General features: G+C 26.3%; 2 protein-coding genes across 2 annotated transcripts in view; one reads left to right on the top strand and one right to left on the bottom strand.

Annotated features, from left to right (window-relative positions):
* LOC134833992 (protein tincar) overlaps window positions 1-16,086 on the top strand; it is a 97,811-nt gene that overhangs the window by 67,037 nt on the left and 14,688 nt on the right. The gene's annotated exons all lie outside the window — the stretch shown is intronic.
* LOC134834002 (probable RNA-binding protein 46) lies at window positions 14,070-15,176 on the bottom strand. The gene is made up of 3 exons (XM_063848516.1): window positions 15,007-15,176; window positions 14,773-14,945; window positions 14,070-14,716 (listed from the first exon to the last, which is right to left on the bottom strand). Exons 1-3 carry the CDS (start codon window positions 15,121-15,123, stop codon window positions 14,416-14,418), a joined length of 591 nt encoding a protein of 196 aa, XP_063704586.1. The 5' UTR covers window positions 15,124-15,176; the 3' UTR covers window positions 14,070-14,415.

Genomic DNA, 16,086 nt, shown 5'->3' with positions numbered 1-16,086 from the left:
CTCTGAAAAAAAGGTAAAACGAGGGCAATCCAAATGAACGAACGATCAAATATTCATGAACCCAATTTCGACGAGCGACGCCTAATAAAAATGTCAACAAAAGTCATATCACCGCCGGACCATCTTTTTTGGTTACTAAACAAACAAATGCAAGAAAAAACATTTATTTTTATTTAAAGAACGGCAAAAAAGTGTCATTTTATGTTCGTTGGACCGTCGAGCGCAAGTGAACTCCCCGAAGGACATAAAATGTCGTTTCAGCATCCGAAGAGAAGCACGTTTCGTTACTTATTGACAATTTTCCTCTGTTTTCGTTCGTGAGTGACTTTCAGCAGATGTGACGAGTTCTTTGCTGATGCAGACAAAAATAGATACGATGTCTCAGTAATTCCCTATTGTTTTCGATAATAGTCTTAAAACCGCCAACGTTCGTTCGGTTCGACTTTAAAAGAGGAAGAAAAGGAATAATTTTTGATGACAATGATTTTTTCTTCCTTTTTTCCTGTGAAACAAAATTTCGTTGAATGAACATTTTGTGAAACGTGTAATTTTTTGATGGCACGAGATTCGTGGAATTTTTAATGTAATTGTATGAAAAATTTAAAGAGGAGGATAATTGTCTTTTGTTTCTTTTCCGCTCCTTGTGTGTTTTGACATTAATTGTCATGGGAGAGAAATAAAAATATTTATGAGAAATAATTCGAATGGAAAAGGATTTTTTCCTTATTTTTAAAAGTAAATAATTTTCTCAAAAAAATTACATCGAAATGATTTTTTGGATTTTTGTTAAATTTTTAAAAATAAAAAATATTAAATAATTGAATTTAAAAAAATTCATCAAAAAAATTTAAATTTTTTTTTTTATTTTTTTAATTAATTAATTTAATTTTTTATATATTTTAATTTTTAAAACAAATTTAAAAATTATTTCGTAAATAACTTTTTTACAAAAAAATATTTTTAATTAAGAAAAAATTCAATTCAATTACAAAAAATCAAAATTTAATTAATAAAATTAATTAATTTAAAATTAAACTTATTAAAAAAAAAAGTAATTAATTTCTTTTTTTATTAAAATATTTTTATGTAATTGTTTAAAAAAATAAAAAAAAAATTCAAGTTATCTTTAATGTTTAATTTTTTCATTAAAAAAAGATTTTTCCTTATTTTTAAAATAATTTTTGATTTTTTTTTAAATTTTCAAAGTTGAAAAAAAACAATAAAAAAATTAAAAATTAATTATTAAAATAAAATTAATTTAATAAAATAAAGTTTATTTTTAATTTAATAGTTTAAAAGAATCAAAAAATTATTTATGTATAAAATTTTTAGATTTCTTAAACAATTTAAATAAAAGTAGAAAAAAAATAAATAATTATTTTTAATTAAATATTTTTGAATTAAATTATTTAATTAATTTTTTTTTAATTAAGTTTTTTTCAAAATTTTTATTAAATAATCAATTAATAAAATTATAATTTTTTTAATATTAATTTTAAAATTTATTGTGAATTTTCAAATTTATTTTTTTTAATTAAAAAAAAAAATTCAATATAAAAAAATATAATATTTAAAATTAATTAAATAAATAATAATTAAAATTAATTAATTAAAATTTCTGTTTATGTTTTGTGAAAAAAAATAACTTATTTAAATCAATAAATGAAATTTTTCTGTAAAACCTTCAACAAACCTACATTTAATGAAAGAAAAGTTGATTGCCTACTCTCAGGGGCTTAAATTTCTTTATATTTCATTCAACGCCAATCAAATTTCTAATAATTCCATTCATCTTTTCTAATAATTTCCTTCAAGCTCTTTAAATAAATTGCTTCGACATCAAAAATCCCAATTCCAAACGAATATTAATTGGCCTTAATTAAGAGCTTTACTGTCTGAAGAGGAATTTCTGCTGCAAAAGTAAATTATTAGAACTGAATTAGACTAAATTCCATACACGTCTCATACACGACGGTAGCTGCTCGTTCATTAACTTGCTTGTTTGTATTTACTTTTTTTTATTTTTCGTACTCTGGATATAAATACGTGAGAGTTACTTTGAAATGCGTAGACGTAGAAGCGATTCATCATCGTCACTGTACGACGTGCACGTATTTCACAAACAACGTTAGAAGCGCCTTTGCATATGTCGTTGAACGACGCGTCGTGTACCTTCATAAAACTATAGGAGGAAAATTTTAATTCCTCGCAGTTTTTTGAAAATCCATCAACAGAGAGTAATTTTTACTTGCTCCTAGATGGATGAAAAATGCACAGAAATTACGTCGCGTGTCCTCAAATCCTTCACCTTTTGATTTTTTTACGTTTTTTACGTCTTTTCATGCTCCATGTGACGAAAGAAAGAGACCACAGTACAACTTTTTAAAATTTTATCGAAGGGGAAACACGCATGCTCATTGCTCATCAATTGCATCGAATACTCGAGTTGTCCTTGAAATTCTGTTTTATATTTCGCTAACAGAAAATTGAGTTGCAACTCGTGTAAAAATTCATTTAAAGACAGAAATTGAAAGCAACCGGTGTTCAAATTAATTATTATTTATGCAAAAATAATTTGAGCGATGAGGGAATTTCATGAAATTATCTTTAATAAGGGCGATGAATGATTACCGAATAATTGCAGACAAGTGTTGAGTTTTGTAAAAGGGAGTTAATGCAGCGTGAATAATGCAATCTGGAGGGATATTGACAGGTCAAGTGAATTATTTTGTTAAATTAGGTCAAAGTAAAAGGGTGAAAATGACCTTTACTGATGTTATTTTAAAGTATTGAAGGATTTTTGAAGAAAAAATTTTAAAAATTCGTTAAGTAGACATTTTACAATGTGCATTGGGTCAAAAATTTAAAATTTGCCTTGGGTGTAAAATTGTAAAATTTTCTTTTGAATGTCAAAAAAAATTTTTTTTAATTTTTTTTTGTCAGAAGAAAGATGCGGGAAATTTAAAAAAAAAATGTTTTAATTTTTTGTTTATTTTATTTTGATTTTTCTTTAAATTTTTATTAAAAATTAAAATAATTTATAATTAATTTAATTTTTTGTAAAATATTTTTCTCTTATTTATATTTAAAAAAAATTAAAAAATTTATTGAATTATTTCAATTAATATTTCCATTTATTTTTTTAAAAATAATAATTTTAAAAATAATTAAAAAATATTTAAAAAAAATTAAATTAATTATAAAATATTTTTATTTTAATAAAAATTTAAAGAAAAATCAAAATTAAACGAAAAAAAAAATTATTAAAAAATTTTATTTATTTTTTTTTCGCAATTTCAAGTATTTTTTATAAATTAAAAAAAAAAATAAAATAATTGATTTTTCAGAAAAAAAATTAATTTATTTTTTATAGATTAAATATTAAATAAAATTAGGTAGAAGTCTCATTGATACTTTTTTTGTTAAAATTAACCTTTTTTAACAAATTTTTATTATTTCAAAATTTATATAATTAAAGTTCAAAAATTTATTCGTAAATTAATTTTTTTAAATATCCGCAAGAGGGCGTTTTTATTGAAATTTTTAAATAAACCAAAAATTCATAATTTTTATTAATTTTTTAAAAAATATTTTAAATTATTAAATAAAAATTTATTTAAAAAAATAATTTCAAGCTTTAAAAATTTTTTTAAATGAAAATTTTCGATAAATTTTATTTTTGTAAAAATCGCTGCAAGATGTCTCTTAAACAAAAATTTAAAAGATCTTTTAAAAAAACGATTTTCTTTAACAGTTTCGTTCTCAAATAATTTTCTTCTTTTCTAACTCTGTCAAGGAATATTTTCCCACAAAATTCGCTGCTGGACAGAGTTGCTCAAAAAACGTCAATTAGAATACTTTTCAAGCGGAAAAGTTTTGCAATAGAGACCGATTGCGGTGCATCCAAAATGAAAAATACTTTCCGCCGTTGCGAAAACTTGGTGAAATATTGCGACGATCCCGTATGCGATTGCAACAAAAATCCGCTCGAATGCAAGGGAAAAATAGCTACGTCGACAGTTCTACGGTCTCCATGAAGCTCCGACGACGACGACGGGAGGCAAGAGACGACGAGCACGAGGAAAAACTTCTCCAACGACGACGACGATGCTCCCCGCACACTGCTGCACTCGTCGTCGCATGCAGTTCCATGAGCAGCACGGCAGACGACTATTTAAATTGTAAACATTTGCGCAAATGCACTATTTCTATCTATTAGACTCGACTCCGACACCGAACGTGAATATATGAATTTTGCTATTTCTAATAAAATAATATTTTTTGTACGATGCACCTCGGAATGCACCCCGCACGTCGCGCAACGCATCTACGTGCCGTCATAATTGCGCTTCATTCGTGTCTCGACAGTCACGGCGAGCATTTCGTACGTTTTCCACAGAGAAAAATTTAAATTTGCACGAAAATCAAAAGTCGCATGTGCAAAAATCGTCCAAAGAAGGGGAGAATTTTCCTTGAACTGCTTCCCGTTTCTCCCGTACATGGGATGCATTCGTCCTTCACCTTGCACCGCTTTCGTGCGCCCACATTTCGTTGCCATAACAAAACCCTTCCAGGAATGCTCGAACGAACGTTCTCTGTTGCAAAGGGTTGTTTCAAAATATTTTTTTTTTCAGTAAACGCGTTGTTTACTACAATAGTGTTATGCTTTCAAATAATCCTCTCGAGCCATTAAGTAAGGTTCGAACGCGAAAATTGTTGGTGAAATATTTCGCATGAATTTTAATTACACGCCGACCGACGACGACGCGACGTGTGGGCGACAAATTAGTGACAACGCTATAAATAAACGATAAAAAAATCAAAAAGGTGCGATTTTTTATTACCTGAGTGCATTTATTGTGCAACGCGAGCAATTTGTCGCACTTTAATGTAAACATTGCGATTATCTTATCGCTCGTACTTTCCGAATGCAGTACAGTTCGGTTCAATTCTATGCGCGCTTAGAAACCTTGAAATAGATTTTTGTTGTACGGCGGTATTGTTTCTATGAGTCATTTACGTAGAACAGAAATCGTCTATTGTCTGAAAACTGTAAATTTTTGTTTAGCTAATTTTTTTGGTACAGGAAGTTCTCGATTTATGCGATTTTTTGTTTAAAAATTTGTTTAAAATGCTCCAAAAATTATTTTTGATGAATTTTGCTTCCTTAATTTAATTTTCCGTTGATTTGAAATTTGCCGCAAGATGTCAGTTTTTTTTTCAAATTTTTACTTTAGACCTAAAATTAAAGAAAATTTTTTATTAATTTTGAAATTTTTTTATAAATATTTTTTTTTAAGTTTAGAAGTTTGTTTTGAATTAAGAAAATTTGTTTGAAAGTTTTTCCGAGAATCAAAAATTAGATTTTCAATTTTCATCATTTTGAAAATTTGCCATTAGAGGGCGTTTTATACACAAATTAAAGCTTGAACCTAAAAACAGAAAAAAAATATTATTAGCTGAAATTTTTTGTTGTAAAATTAAATTTCATCTTAAATTACCTTCAAAAAAGCTCAAATCATTAACAAAAATTTATTAAAAATTATCCGCCAGATGTCGTTTTTGCTTTAAATTCGCGTTCTAACCTGAAATTATGATAAATTTTGAATAATTTTTTTTTCAATTAGATTAATTTATAAAAAAATTATTAAAATGTCCTTTAAAAGGTATCAAATTTGTAAAAAAAAATCTCAGATAGATGTCGCTTTTATAATTTTTTGTCAAAAGCTCAATAATTCACTAATTTTCAAAATAAATTGATGATTTTAGATAACACTTAAACCTTTTAAAAATTAAATGCTTTTAAAAATTTTAAATGAACCATTAAACTATCAAATTTAGTCGAAAAATCTCCGTTAGATGGCGCTTTATATTCAAATTTTCATTCAAAACTGAAATAAAAGTGAAATTTAATTTTTTTTTAAATTTTTCAAATAAGAAAAAATTTCTGAAAGTCATATTCTTACCTCTAAAAATCATTCTTACAAAAATTTTCTTCTATAAATTCTTTGATAGATGTCGCTTCAATATTTTTTTTGTCAAAAGCTGACACTGTGTGTTTAATTTTCAATATAAAATGAAAAAAAATTGGTGAAATTTTTGAACAATTAATTAAGCAAAAGAACTCGAAACTTTGAAATATAATTTAAAAATATCCGTTAGAGGGCGCTTTTGATTCAACTTTTTGTTTAAATCTGAAAAAAAGAAAATTTATTTATTTTCTTAAATTTTTCAATTAAAAAAATTATCAAAAAATCATATTTTTACCTTTCATAAGTCCTTCATACAAAATTGCATCTAAAAATTTTCCATTAGAAGGCGCTTTAGATTCAAATTTTCGTTTAAATCTGAAACAAATGCAATTCTTTATTTTTTATAGTTTGTAACTTAAGAAAATCATATTTTGACCTTCAAGAATTATTTTTTCAAAAATTTCCTTATAAAAAATCTCCGTAAGAGGGCGCTTTAAAACCAAAATCCCTCTCAGAAGGCTCCAAATAGTTTTCTTTTCTCCATGAAACAAATTTTTGCTCATTCTACACGTTTTATAGCTTCATTTCTTCCGACTTTTCCTCCATATACTCGTTCATAAACAACACAGAACACCATTTTTTGTCCATTTCTTGTGCTTCTACAAATCTACCTTGTACGAAGCTCATTCATGTTTTTTCTTTGCTACTTTGACACAATGATATCCACGTATGTCGTTGGTACTTGAGACTACTATTTATATCTCACATTTTTCCGTGTTGTGTATTCGGAGAGATATGCGAGATGAAAATTCGCGCCAAATTGCATTTCTCGTGTACTCAAATCTAGGTGTTCGTGACGTCACAATGCGGATGGCAAAAATTTTCGTTTTTCGAGCACTAACACGCAATTATTATTCATATTTACGATAATTTGACACCGAGACAGAGGCAATTGGAGGTAATTTCAGCACAAATTGAACTCAAATTGATTTTCTGTCGGTTTTTTGTTCGGGTTTTTGGCACTTTATAGACAGCCGGCGAGATAGCTCGGGTTGAGTTATTGGCTGCAGCGGAGTGTGACACAGTTTTACGTGTTTCTCTCTGTGTGTCTGGCTGGCTGGCAAGAGTGTTGCAGTTTTACACACGCTGCAGAATTTGTGATTTTCATGAATGAAATAATTTTTGAGGCAGAAGCGGGCAGAGCGACGAAGAGTGGCAGTGCGAAAACTAATAAAGTCGATTCAAATTTCACAAACTCGAGGCAATTGGCGTGGAATTATAGGCAAGAGCTCGTCATCGGGGCAATTCGTTTTGTAATGGAACAAGACCAAGTTGATTAATTTTTATAATTAGTCAAATTGGTTAAAAGTGCTTTATATTTATTCTTATACTTAGTAGTACTTTTAATCAATCTCTTAGTGTCTTAACTTTTTTCCATTAAATACATATATATACGGTTTTTGGAGCGCTGCCCTTAGCAAGAGAGAGAACACTTGTTCTCCTTGAAGGGCAAATAAATTAAAACTTTGGCAAAAAAAAATTCTTGGCACGCATCCTTGCTGCTCGACGAAACGCTATTGACTGCCAAGTAATGCCATTGTTCCTTTCGTAGTCAATGGATTTAGCGTTTTTAACGCAAATTTACAACAACGCATGACGAGAAAGTGAGAGAGAAAGTATGGCGGCGGCCTTGAATGTCCTTGAACTCTGTAAACGCGTTACTTTTTTTTTGTCGTCTTTATTGTTTGGCTTGTCTGGCTTCGATTTTTGGATGAGGAATTTGAAGTGTTCCTCGTATAAGGAGGCATTGCTGATGAATGATAACGCATCGTGCACATTTAAAAAAGACACAAATGAGGTTTAAAAGTTCATGTGAATTGAAGGATTTGAGCGCGTTTTAATTTTGAAAAAATTTACTCAAATTACTCAATTTACTTGTTTGTCAAATTCTTCAAATTTATTTGTAAAATTTTTTTAAAATTATTTGTCAAATTTTTCAAAATTATTTTTCAAATTTTTTAAAATTATTTTTCAAATTTATTGAAATTATTTGTCAAATTTAATAAAATTATTTGTCAAATTTTTTAAAATTATTTGTCAAATTTTTTAAAATTATTTGTCAAATTTTTTAAAATTATTTGTCAAATTTTTTAAAATTATTTGTCAAATTTTTTAAAATTATTTGTTAAATTTGTTAAATTTTTCAAAATTATTTGTCAAATTTTTTAAAAAATTTTTGGCAAATTTTTTAAAATTATTTGTCAAATTTTTTAAAATTATTTGTCTTATTGAAAAATGAAAAAAATTCAGACAGACAGCTCAAAATCGCATTTTTAACCTTTTTTGAAAACGCACCAAAGTCGTGACCAAAGTAATGTTGAAAGGAAAATAATCGAACACACGCACGAAGAAAAGGTCATAAGAGAGCGCGAGTGTCTCACAAAAAGAATAATGATGCAGAACACAATAACGTTACACGTTCACTAAATACAATGAAGGCGAATGGTTCTAACTTTCTGCGGCTTTGCATTAAACTTTTTTCTTTTTTTGCATCGCAGACAAAACAATGGGTCAGTTTAGACATAATCGTGGTTTTTAATTTCATCGTCGTTGTCCACTGCTACATTAAATGCTCACCTAGGCATATTATTACTGCGAACCGGTGAATATATTCAAATTGGATCAATTTTATGCTTGAAGGTGTAAGTAAAGATGTTTCTCTTTAATTTTATTATTTTTTATATTTTTTTTTGTTGTTGTGCAAGATTGCTTTATCAGATATTTTTCGTTAGCACGACTTTTATTTCGCTAACAGGCACGACGTGGCTCCGATATAAGGAAATTTTCGTGCGAAAGCAAGAAGCTATAGTAAATGGCATATCAACGAAAACAATGCCCTGATTTATTACAGTTTATAACAGTTTTTTAGAGACCCTTTCAAAAGCGAATTTTGCGCAAATTCCTGGAAGGGTAGAGAAAAATAATTAATTAATTAAAAATTCATTTAAAATTTTGTTAATAAATTTTATGAAGAAAAAATTAATTTTTCTTTAAAATGTATTTTTTTGTCTTGAAGGAGTTTTTATTGATAAACATTAAATAAAAAATATATTAAAAAAAAATGTTTATCCAGATTATTTTTTTTAAATTTTTAAAAGATATAAATTTTAAATAAATAAATAAAATAAAATTTTAAATAAATAATTCTTAAAAACTCAAAGTTAAAAATTGTAAAAATAAATTAAAAAAAAAATAATTAAATTAATTAATAAAATTTAAAAAGTTTAAAAAAAATAAATTCATAAAAGGTCAAAATGCCAAAATTTTATAAAAATAATTTTTTTAAGATGAATGAAGTCAATTTTGGCGAACAAAAAAAAATAAGAAGAACCTGAAATAAAATATCTTTTTTAAGTTTAAAAAAAATTAAAACTTTAAATAATTTTTATTTAAAAATATTTTTTTAATTAAAAAATTGAAATAAAATTAAAAAAATTTTTTGATTAAATTATGGCATTCAAACCTTTTATGAATTTTTTTTTTCTAAAATTTTTATTTTATTATTATTTTTTTAAATTTTTAAAATTATTTTAATTAATTAAAAAATTATTTTTTTTAATTTAATTTTAAATTTTTAACTTTGAATTTTTAATATTTATTTATTTAAAATTTTATTTTATTTTATTAAAAATTTAATTTAATTAAAAAATATATTTTTTTAATCTGAATAATTTAATTTAATTTAATTAATTAAAAAAAATAAAACATTTTAATAAAAAAAAATTGGGAGTTCATTATAAAGAGTCCTTATTTAAAAAAAATTATATTTTGAGTATTTTTGTTCAAGAAAAATTATCAAAAGGTCTTTAAAATTTTATTTTTCATTTTTTGTTATGAAAATATGATCAAAATTAAAGAAAAATTTAATTTTTGTTAAAATTTTCAATTTTTTTAAGAAAATTTCTTCAGAAGGAATTTTTGCTTAATTATTTTAATTAATTAATTATTAAAACTATAATTCCTTCTGAAGAAATTTTCTTAAAAAAAATTGAAAATTTTAACAAAAATTAAATTTGCCTGTAATTTTTGATAATTTTTTCATAGCAAAAAATGAAAAATAAAATTTTAAAGGACCTTGTTAATTTTTTTCTTGAACAAAAATGTTCAAAATTCAAATTTTTTCAAATAAGGACCCTTCAAGGAACTCCCAATAGTTCGCTATTGTAAAAAGGGTCATTCTCAAAAAAAGTTTTTCCAACCATTGAATTTTTGGTGGAAAGTTATGTATGTAAAGCAGCTCTTCGTGCTCGTCGTTCTCTTAAAACGTTTCCCCTGCCGAATGTTTGTGAAATATAAAAAAGCGACACAAAACCTCATTCAATTCACCTATGTTAGAACATGAAACTAAGCATGAATGGGAATATGAATGAAAAAGGTTAATAAGGAGTTTCACTCCCTTCGTACCGAAACCGAAACACGCACAAGCCGTACGACGAGTTTCGACTTTGAATGGAATGCAGAATGGTCTCTCTCGTCGTGCCGTACGGAGGATGATGATGATGATAAAAACAGCATTTAAATCTCTGCCGGTATGCACGAATCTACCGGAGAGAAACATTCTGACGAAAAAAAAAGAAGAAAAAATTATACCTGCGCATGACACCAGTTTGTCTGGCTTTTTGTACGAGAAAAAAACAACTCACGATGAACTCGTCTCGATTTTTTTTTTTTTGTTTATATTTGCATATATCGTTCAATTGATACATCATCGTCGGGCAGTTTCTTCGAGATTTGTCACATTCCATTCATTCGAAGAACTCGAGAGAAACGCTTTTGTTATGATTTATTGAATTAATGTTTATTAAAGCAGTTTTATGGTAATTTGAGAGAACGTTTCTCTCGTGTTTTGTTTGCTTTATGTGCGAGTTTGTTTACGAAAGTTGCGTAAAAAAGTAAGACGGATGTTGTAATTAAGACAAATTAAGGAGCGAAATGCATGTAAACAAGTCATTTGTGATATTAAGATGTGAGAGTGAGACGTTAAATGTTACGAAATGTTTGTTTAGGAAGAAAATTAGATTAATTTGGAGGCGTTTTGATGTGTTTTCTTAAGAATTTTGCTCATTTTTTGATGTTTTAGGTTAAAATTTGTCATTTCGAGTCAAAAAATTTCATTTTGAATCAAAAAAAAATTAATTTCGAATCGAGAAATTTTAATTTCGATTCGAAAAATTTTATTTCAAGTCAAGAAATTTTTTTTTTAAGTTTTAGTTCATTTTGAGAAGTAAAATGTTCATTTCGAGTAAAGATTTTTTATTTTGAGACAATATTTGTTCATTTCGAGTTGAGATTTGTTCATTTTGAGTTCATTAGTTTAATTTCGAATAAAATTTTGTTCATTTCGAATCGAGAACTTCAATTTTTATCGAATTTTTATCCATTTCGAAGTTTATTTTATATAATTCGTAATTTGTTCATTTTGAATCAAGATTTGTTATTTTCGAAAAAAAAAATAATTTCGAATCGAGAAATTTTCATTTCGAATCGAAAAATTTTCATTTCGAATCGAAAAATTGTTCATTTGTGAAAAATGTGTTTGTTTTAAATAAAAAAATAAAAATTTTAACTTTTTGACAATTTAGAACATCGCCCTTAACATCAAAATCTACCAAAAAAAAATTCTTTTAATTTTTTTTTAACAAATTCAACTAAAAATCCCTTTTTTCTTTATCTTTTCAGGTAAGCAAATCAAAAATTCCAACATTTCCATTACAAATTTTGCAACAACTGGCATTTACTTACTTACTAAAATAAACGAATTGATCTCTTAAAAATTCCCAACCTCGTAAGTATCATCAATTTTAATGAGGATTCTACTTCAACTCTAACACGACACGACATGCCATGCCAACTCTCGACTCTTTCTTGCATTTCTCGTCTGCTGGATGTCTTGCACTTTGTCTGCATCTCACTTTAATGACATTCGAATATAAATTTTTCAGTAAATTTTCTCGCAATGTAAATTTTTAACATGTGCTTCAAACGTCTAACGATTTAACTCATGTCGTAAATTTTTACTGTAATTTATTTTTTTTTGCATTTTTAGTTGTTGTTGTCTGAAAAAAGAAAGAAAAACAAATGAAAACAACGGAAAATAAATTACAGTCGTTAAAAGTCTGCAAAAATGATGCACTTACGAACGATTTTTCTCGTTTTTCATGTAATTTTGTGTCTGAATTGCTGTCAAAAGGCTGTTTGAGAGACGAATTGTTTGCTTCTTTTGTTCATTTTTGAAGCTAAATGGTTTAAAATTGGGAAACAAATGAATTTTCTTATCATTTTTACACATATTTGCCTTCATTCAATGCTAATTTTGACTAATTTGATGCGATTAGAGATGATTTTGTTGCCAACATGAATGATTTTAAGCCGTTTTAATCTGTTTTGAGACGAAATGTGTTTTTTTTAGAAGAATTTGCGGGTTTCATGACTTTTGTTGGAAAGTTTTTGTTTAATTTTAACTTTTTTAGACAAAAATTATAAAATAATTTTTTTTTAAGAAATTTTATTTTCGTACATAAAAAAATTAAAATTTAAATTTTTTTTTAAATTAAATAAAAAATTTAAATTTTAATCAAAAAAAAAATCTTGTTTAAAAAATAATTATTTTAAAAAAAATTAAATAATTTATTCGAAAAATTAAAAAAAAATTGTATTAAAAAAAATTAAATTTAAATAAATTATTAAAGAATGAAATTTAAAAAAAAATATTTTTTTTAAATGAATATTTAGCTAAAAAAAAATTTTAAAAAATTTTAAAAAATTTTAAAAAAAATATTTTTTTTTTATAATTTTTTTTTATTTTTAATTTAAAAAAAAAAAAAAATTTATTAATTAAAAAAAAAAATTTATTTGAATTTTTTTTAATTTTTATTTTAAAAAAAAAAAAATTTTTATTAAGAAAATTTAACTTTAAAAAAAAATAATTAATTTAAAAAAAAAAATTTTTTTTTGAATTAAATTTTAATTATTAAAAAAAATTTTAATTTATTTATTTTTTTTATTAATTTTTTTTTATTTAAAATTAATTTTTGAAAAAAAAAATTTTTTTTCATAAACAATTAATTTTAATTTTTAATAAAAAAAATATTTTTGAATTAAATTTTTAATTTCAGTAAAAAAAATTATTTTTAAAGAAAATCGAAAAATTTTCCTCAAACCTTCATTCGTTAAGTGACCTAATCACAAAATCAATCATTTTCTCGTTAGAATTCCGGATCATTTCAATAAAACGGGCAATAATGTTAAACAAATGTCCTCATTTTTCATTTCCTCGCCATAATTTTCAACCCTCTACCTCCAAAAAATTACCTTCCATTATTCGTTTCGTCCCATTTCCTTTCCAACATCTGCTGCTATCTCCAAAATATCCGAAAAACACCCTCAGGAAGGTCTTTAACTCTCATAATATTGCAGTAATAATCATTTACTTTACAAAAAAAGGAAGAAAAAAATTCGAATAGTTTATTTTATGTCACTATTAAAGAAATTTCTTGTCCATTTTCGAGTCAATCTCGACGGCAACGAAAATGCGTTAAATCAAAAGACGACGAGAAGGGATTATTTCAACGTAAAAACACTAAAAAGGGGGATCCCCAAAGCATTTTGTGGACATTATTTGACTTTAATGCAGTTCTGTCGTGAAAATTTGGGGGAAATTTTCTATTTACTTTCATTGACTTTTAATCTAATGATGGCACTTGGAACCTTTTTTGGCAAAGTGATTTATTAGATCGCATGAAATTGGATTATGAGACCGAATTTTATCCTCGGTCGATGGGATTTGAATGGAAAATGGGTTTTTGGATGGAGATGTGTGACAATTTTGATGAGAATTGACATTTAATGGAAGAAAAATTAAAGATTTTTGAGTAAAAAATCAATTCTTGGACCTGAAAATGAAAAATTTTGATTAAAATTATCAAATTTGAACCGAAAATGTCAATTTTTGACTCAAAAAATTAATTTTTGATCTTAATTTAAGAAATTTTAAGAAAATTTAACAATTTTGGTATAAAAATCATAAAAACAAACTCCTAAAGTTACAAAAATCTAATTTTTAATGAATTTTTCAATAAGTTCTACTTAAAATTCTTTCTCAAAACCTTTTACAAATCAATATTTTCACATTTTTAGCACTTTAGCTTACAATTTCTTACATTTAACATGCATCGCATGACAATTCTTAAACCTAATTGGGCTCCATGGCTCCTTTTTTGTCATCTCAAATGATAATTTTTACGTTAATTAATCAATCAGTACAAATATTTTCAGCTTTCATTACATTTTGTCACTTAAAACTACAAAAATCGTCAAGATTTGAACCCATTTCGGGTTTCTTCAAACATCAATCAATGAAAAAAGTTACAAAAAATCAAATTTTTTACTTCCGCTTGTTGTACCACTTCACGTAGCAACGTTCCCCAAAGTCAAAAAGACAAGTTGTCATCAAACGACGTGCCATCGCTGCATCATAATGACATTTGTAGATCAACAAAAGGAATTTTAGCTTCCCGGCAGCATCATTGACACGAATGGCATCAACGCATTTTGTCATCTCGAAGCAAAAATTGATGATTTCGCGTGTGGATTTGTCACAGTTGATGTTTCCCATCAACAAAATGCGTTTGTTGGAGCTTTTGTGAGCGAAGATGAAGCGATCGAACAACGGAAAACGAGCAAAACTACAAAAAATGAAAGTTTTTCAACTGAAATTCATCGAAAAATAGTAAAAACTTACAACAAAAGTGCAGTTTGAGCAGCTGCTTGTGTCGCAAAAAGCACATAAGCGAATCCTCGGTTAGTTCCGGAGAAGCACATCATCAAGCGGATCTTGTAAACGATGCCACAGCGCGAAAATAAGGGCAGCAAAGTGTCTTCAAACACAGTTCGAGGCAAATTTGTGACAAAAACCTAAAAAAATCTCATTAAAACTCGATTTTCTGATAAAAATCATGAAAAAATCAAATCTCACCTCGTTAGTTTCATAAGCCGGCTCATTCCAAACCAAATTTTCCGGAGGTCCCGTGATTCGTTGTCCATTAATTTGCGATACGGGATAGATTAAGCCATTTACGAGCATTAAATGCATGGTTGAGGTCTTTAAAAAGCACAAAATTAATTAAAATTTAATAAAAATTAGGAAAGACGCTTCAATTTTGCAGCGAACGACACACGTATGACGAGTATGGACAGTATTTCGCGGAATTTACGTACAGAATTCCAAGAAAAAGTGATTGTTTTCTCGGAAATGGAGTGACGTCATCGTATGGCACGTACAGCGTGTGAGGTACAGGTGAATTTTTTGAAAAATTGAGATTAGGATGAACAGAAATTGCCTTTGACGTCACAAAAAGTTGAAAAATTGAAATTAAAATCCTGAAAAGAAAGAAAAACAAAAATTAAAAGATTTTTTTAAAGTAAAAAAAATAGATTTTAAATATTTGCTGAATTAAAAAATTTACTGAATTGAAAAATTTGTTGAATTAAAAAATTTGCTGAATTGAAAAATTTTCTGAATTAAAAATTTGCTGAATTGAAAAATTTGCTGAATTAAAAAATTTGCTGAATTGAAAAATTTGTGAATTGAAAAATTTTTTAAAAATTGAAAAAATTTGCTGAATTCAAATTATATTAAAAAATTCTTAAAATAAAAAAAATCTAAAGCGAATTTTTTAAAAAATTGACAAAAGGAAATTAAAAATTCACCGCCTGAAAAATAAACTTTCGCCGAGAAATCCTTTTCAGCTGAATTGAAAAATTTGTTGAAAAAAACTTTTCAATGAATGAATTAAATGCTTTTAAAAAAAAAATAAAAAATTCGAAAAATTTTCAAGTTGTTTTCTTGTTCCTGTTGAAAAAAATATTTTCTGAGCTATTTCAACTCTATTTAAAACCATGTTCTAACTTTTCTCTTACAAAAATATCTAACTTTTAATCTCTTTCCATCATTTTACTACTTTTTTCATCACACCAAGAGTAAATAAATGAAAAAAGTAGGATTACCTCAGATAAAACAGAGATAAACTCTCATCGTCTCACATTTTTCTCGTAA

Source organism: Culicoides brevitarsis, chromosome 1 (genome assembly GCF_036172545.1).
Source record: "Culicoides brevitarsis isolate CSIRO-B50_1 chromosome 1, AGI_CSIRO_Cbre_v1, whole genome shotgun sequence".
Taxonomy (NCBI): Eukaryota; Metazoa; Arthropoda; class Insecta; order Diptera; family Ceratopogonidae; genus Culicoides; species Culicoides brevitarsis.
The sequence above is the reverse complement of the archived record's forward strand: the minus strand, read 5'-3'. Positions and strand labels throughout refer to the sequence as shown.

What these genes read in the sequence shown, in the direction of transcription:
- LOC134834002 (XM_063848516.1), bottom strand. Translation starts at nt 15,123, where the DNA reads ATGCATTTAATGCTCGTAAATGGCTTAATCTATCCCGTATCGCAAATT. An exon ending in CGGCTTATGAAACTAACGAG is followed by an intron (nt 14,946 to 15,006) that starts GTGAGATTTGAT and finishes AGATTTTTTTAG; the next exon opens with GTTTTTGTCACAAATTTGCC. An exon ending in GCTCAAACTGCACTTTTGTT is followed by an intron (nt 14,717 to 14,772) that starts GTAAGTTTTTAC and finishes CATTTTTTGTAG; the next exon opens with TTTTGCTCGTTTTCCGTTGT.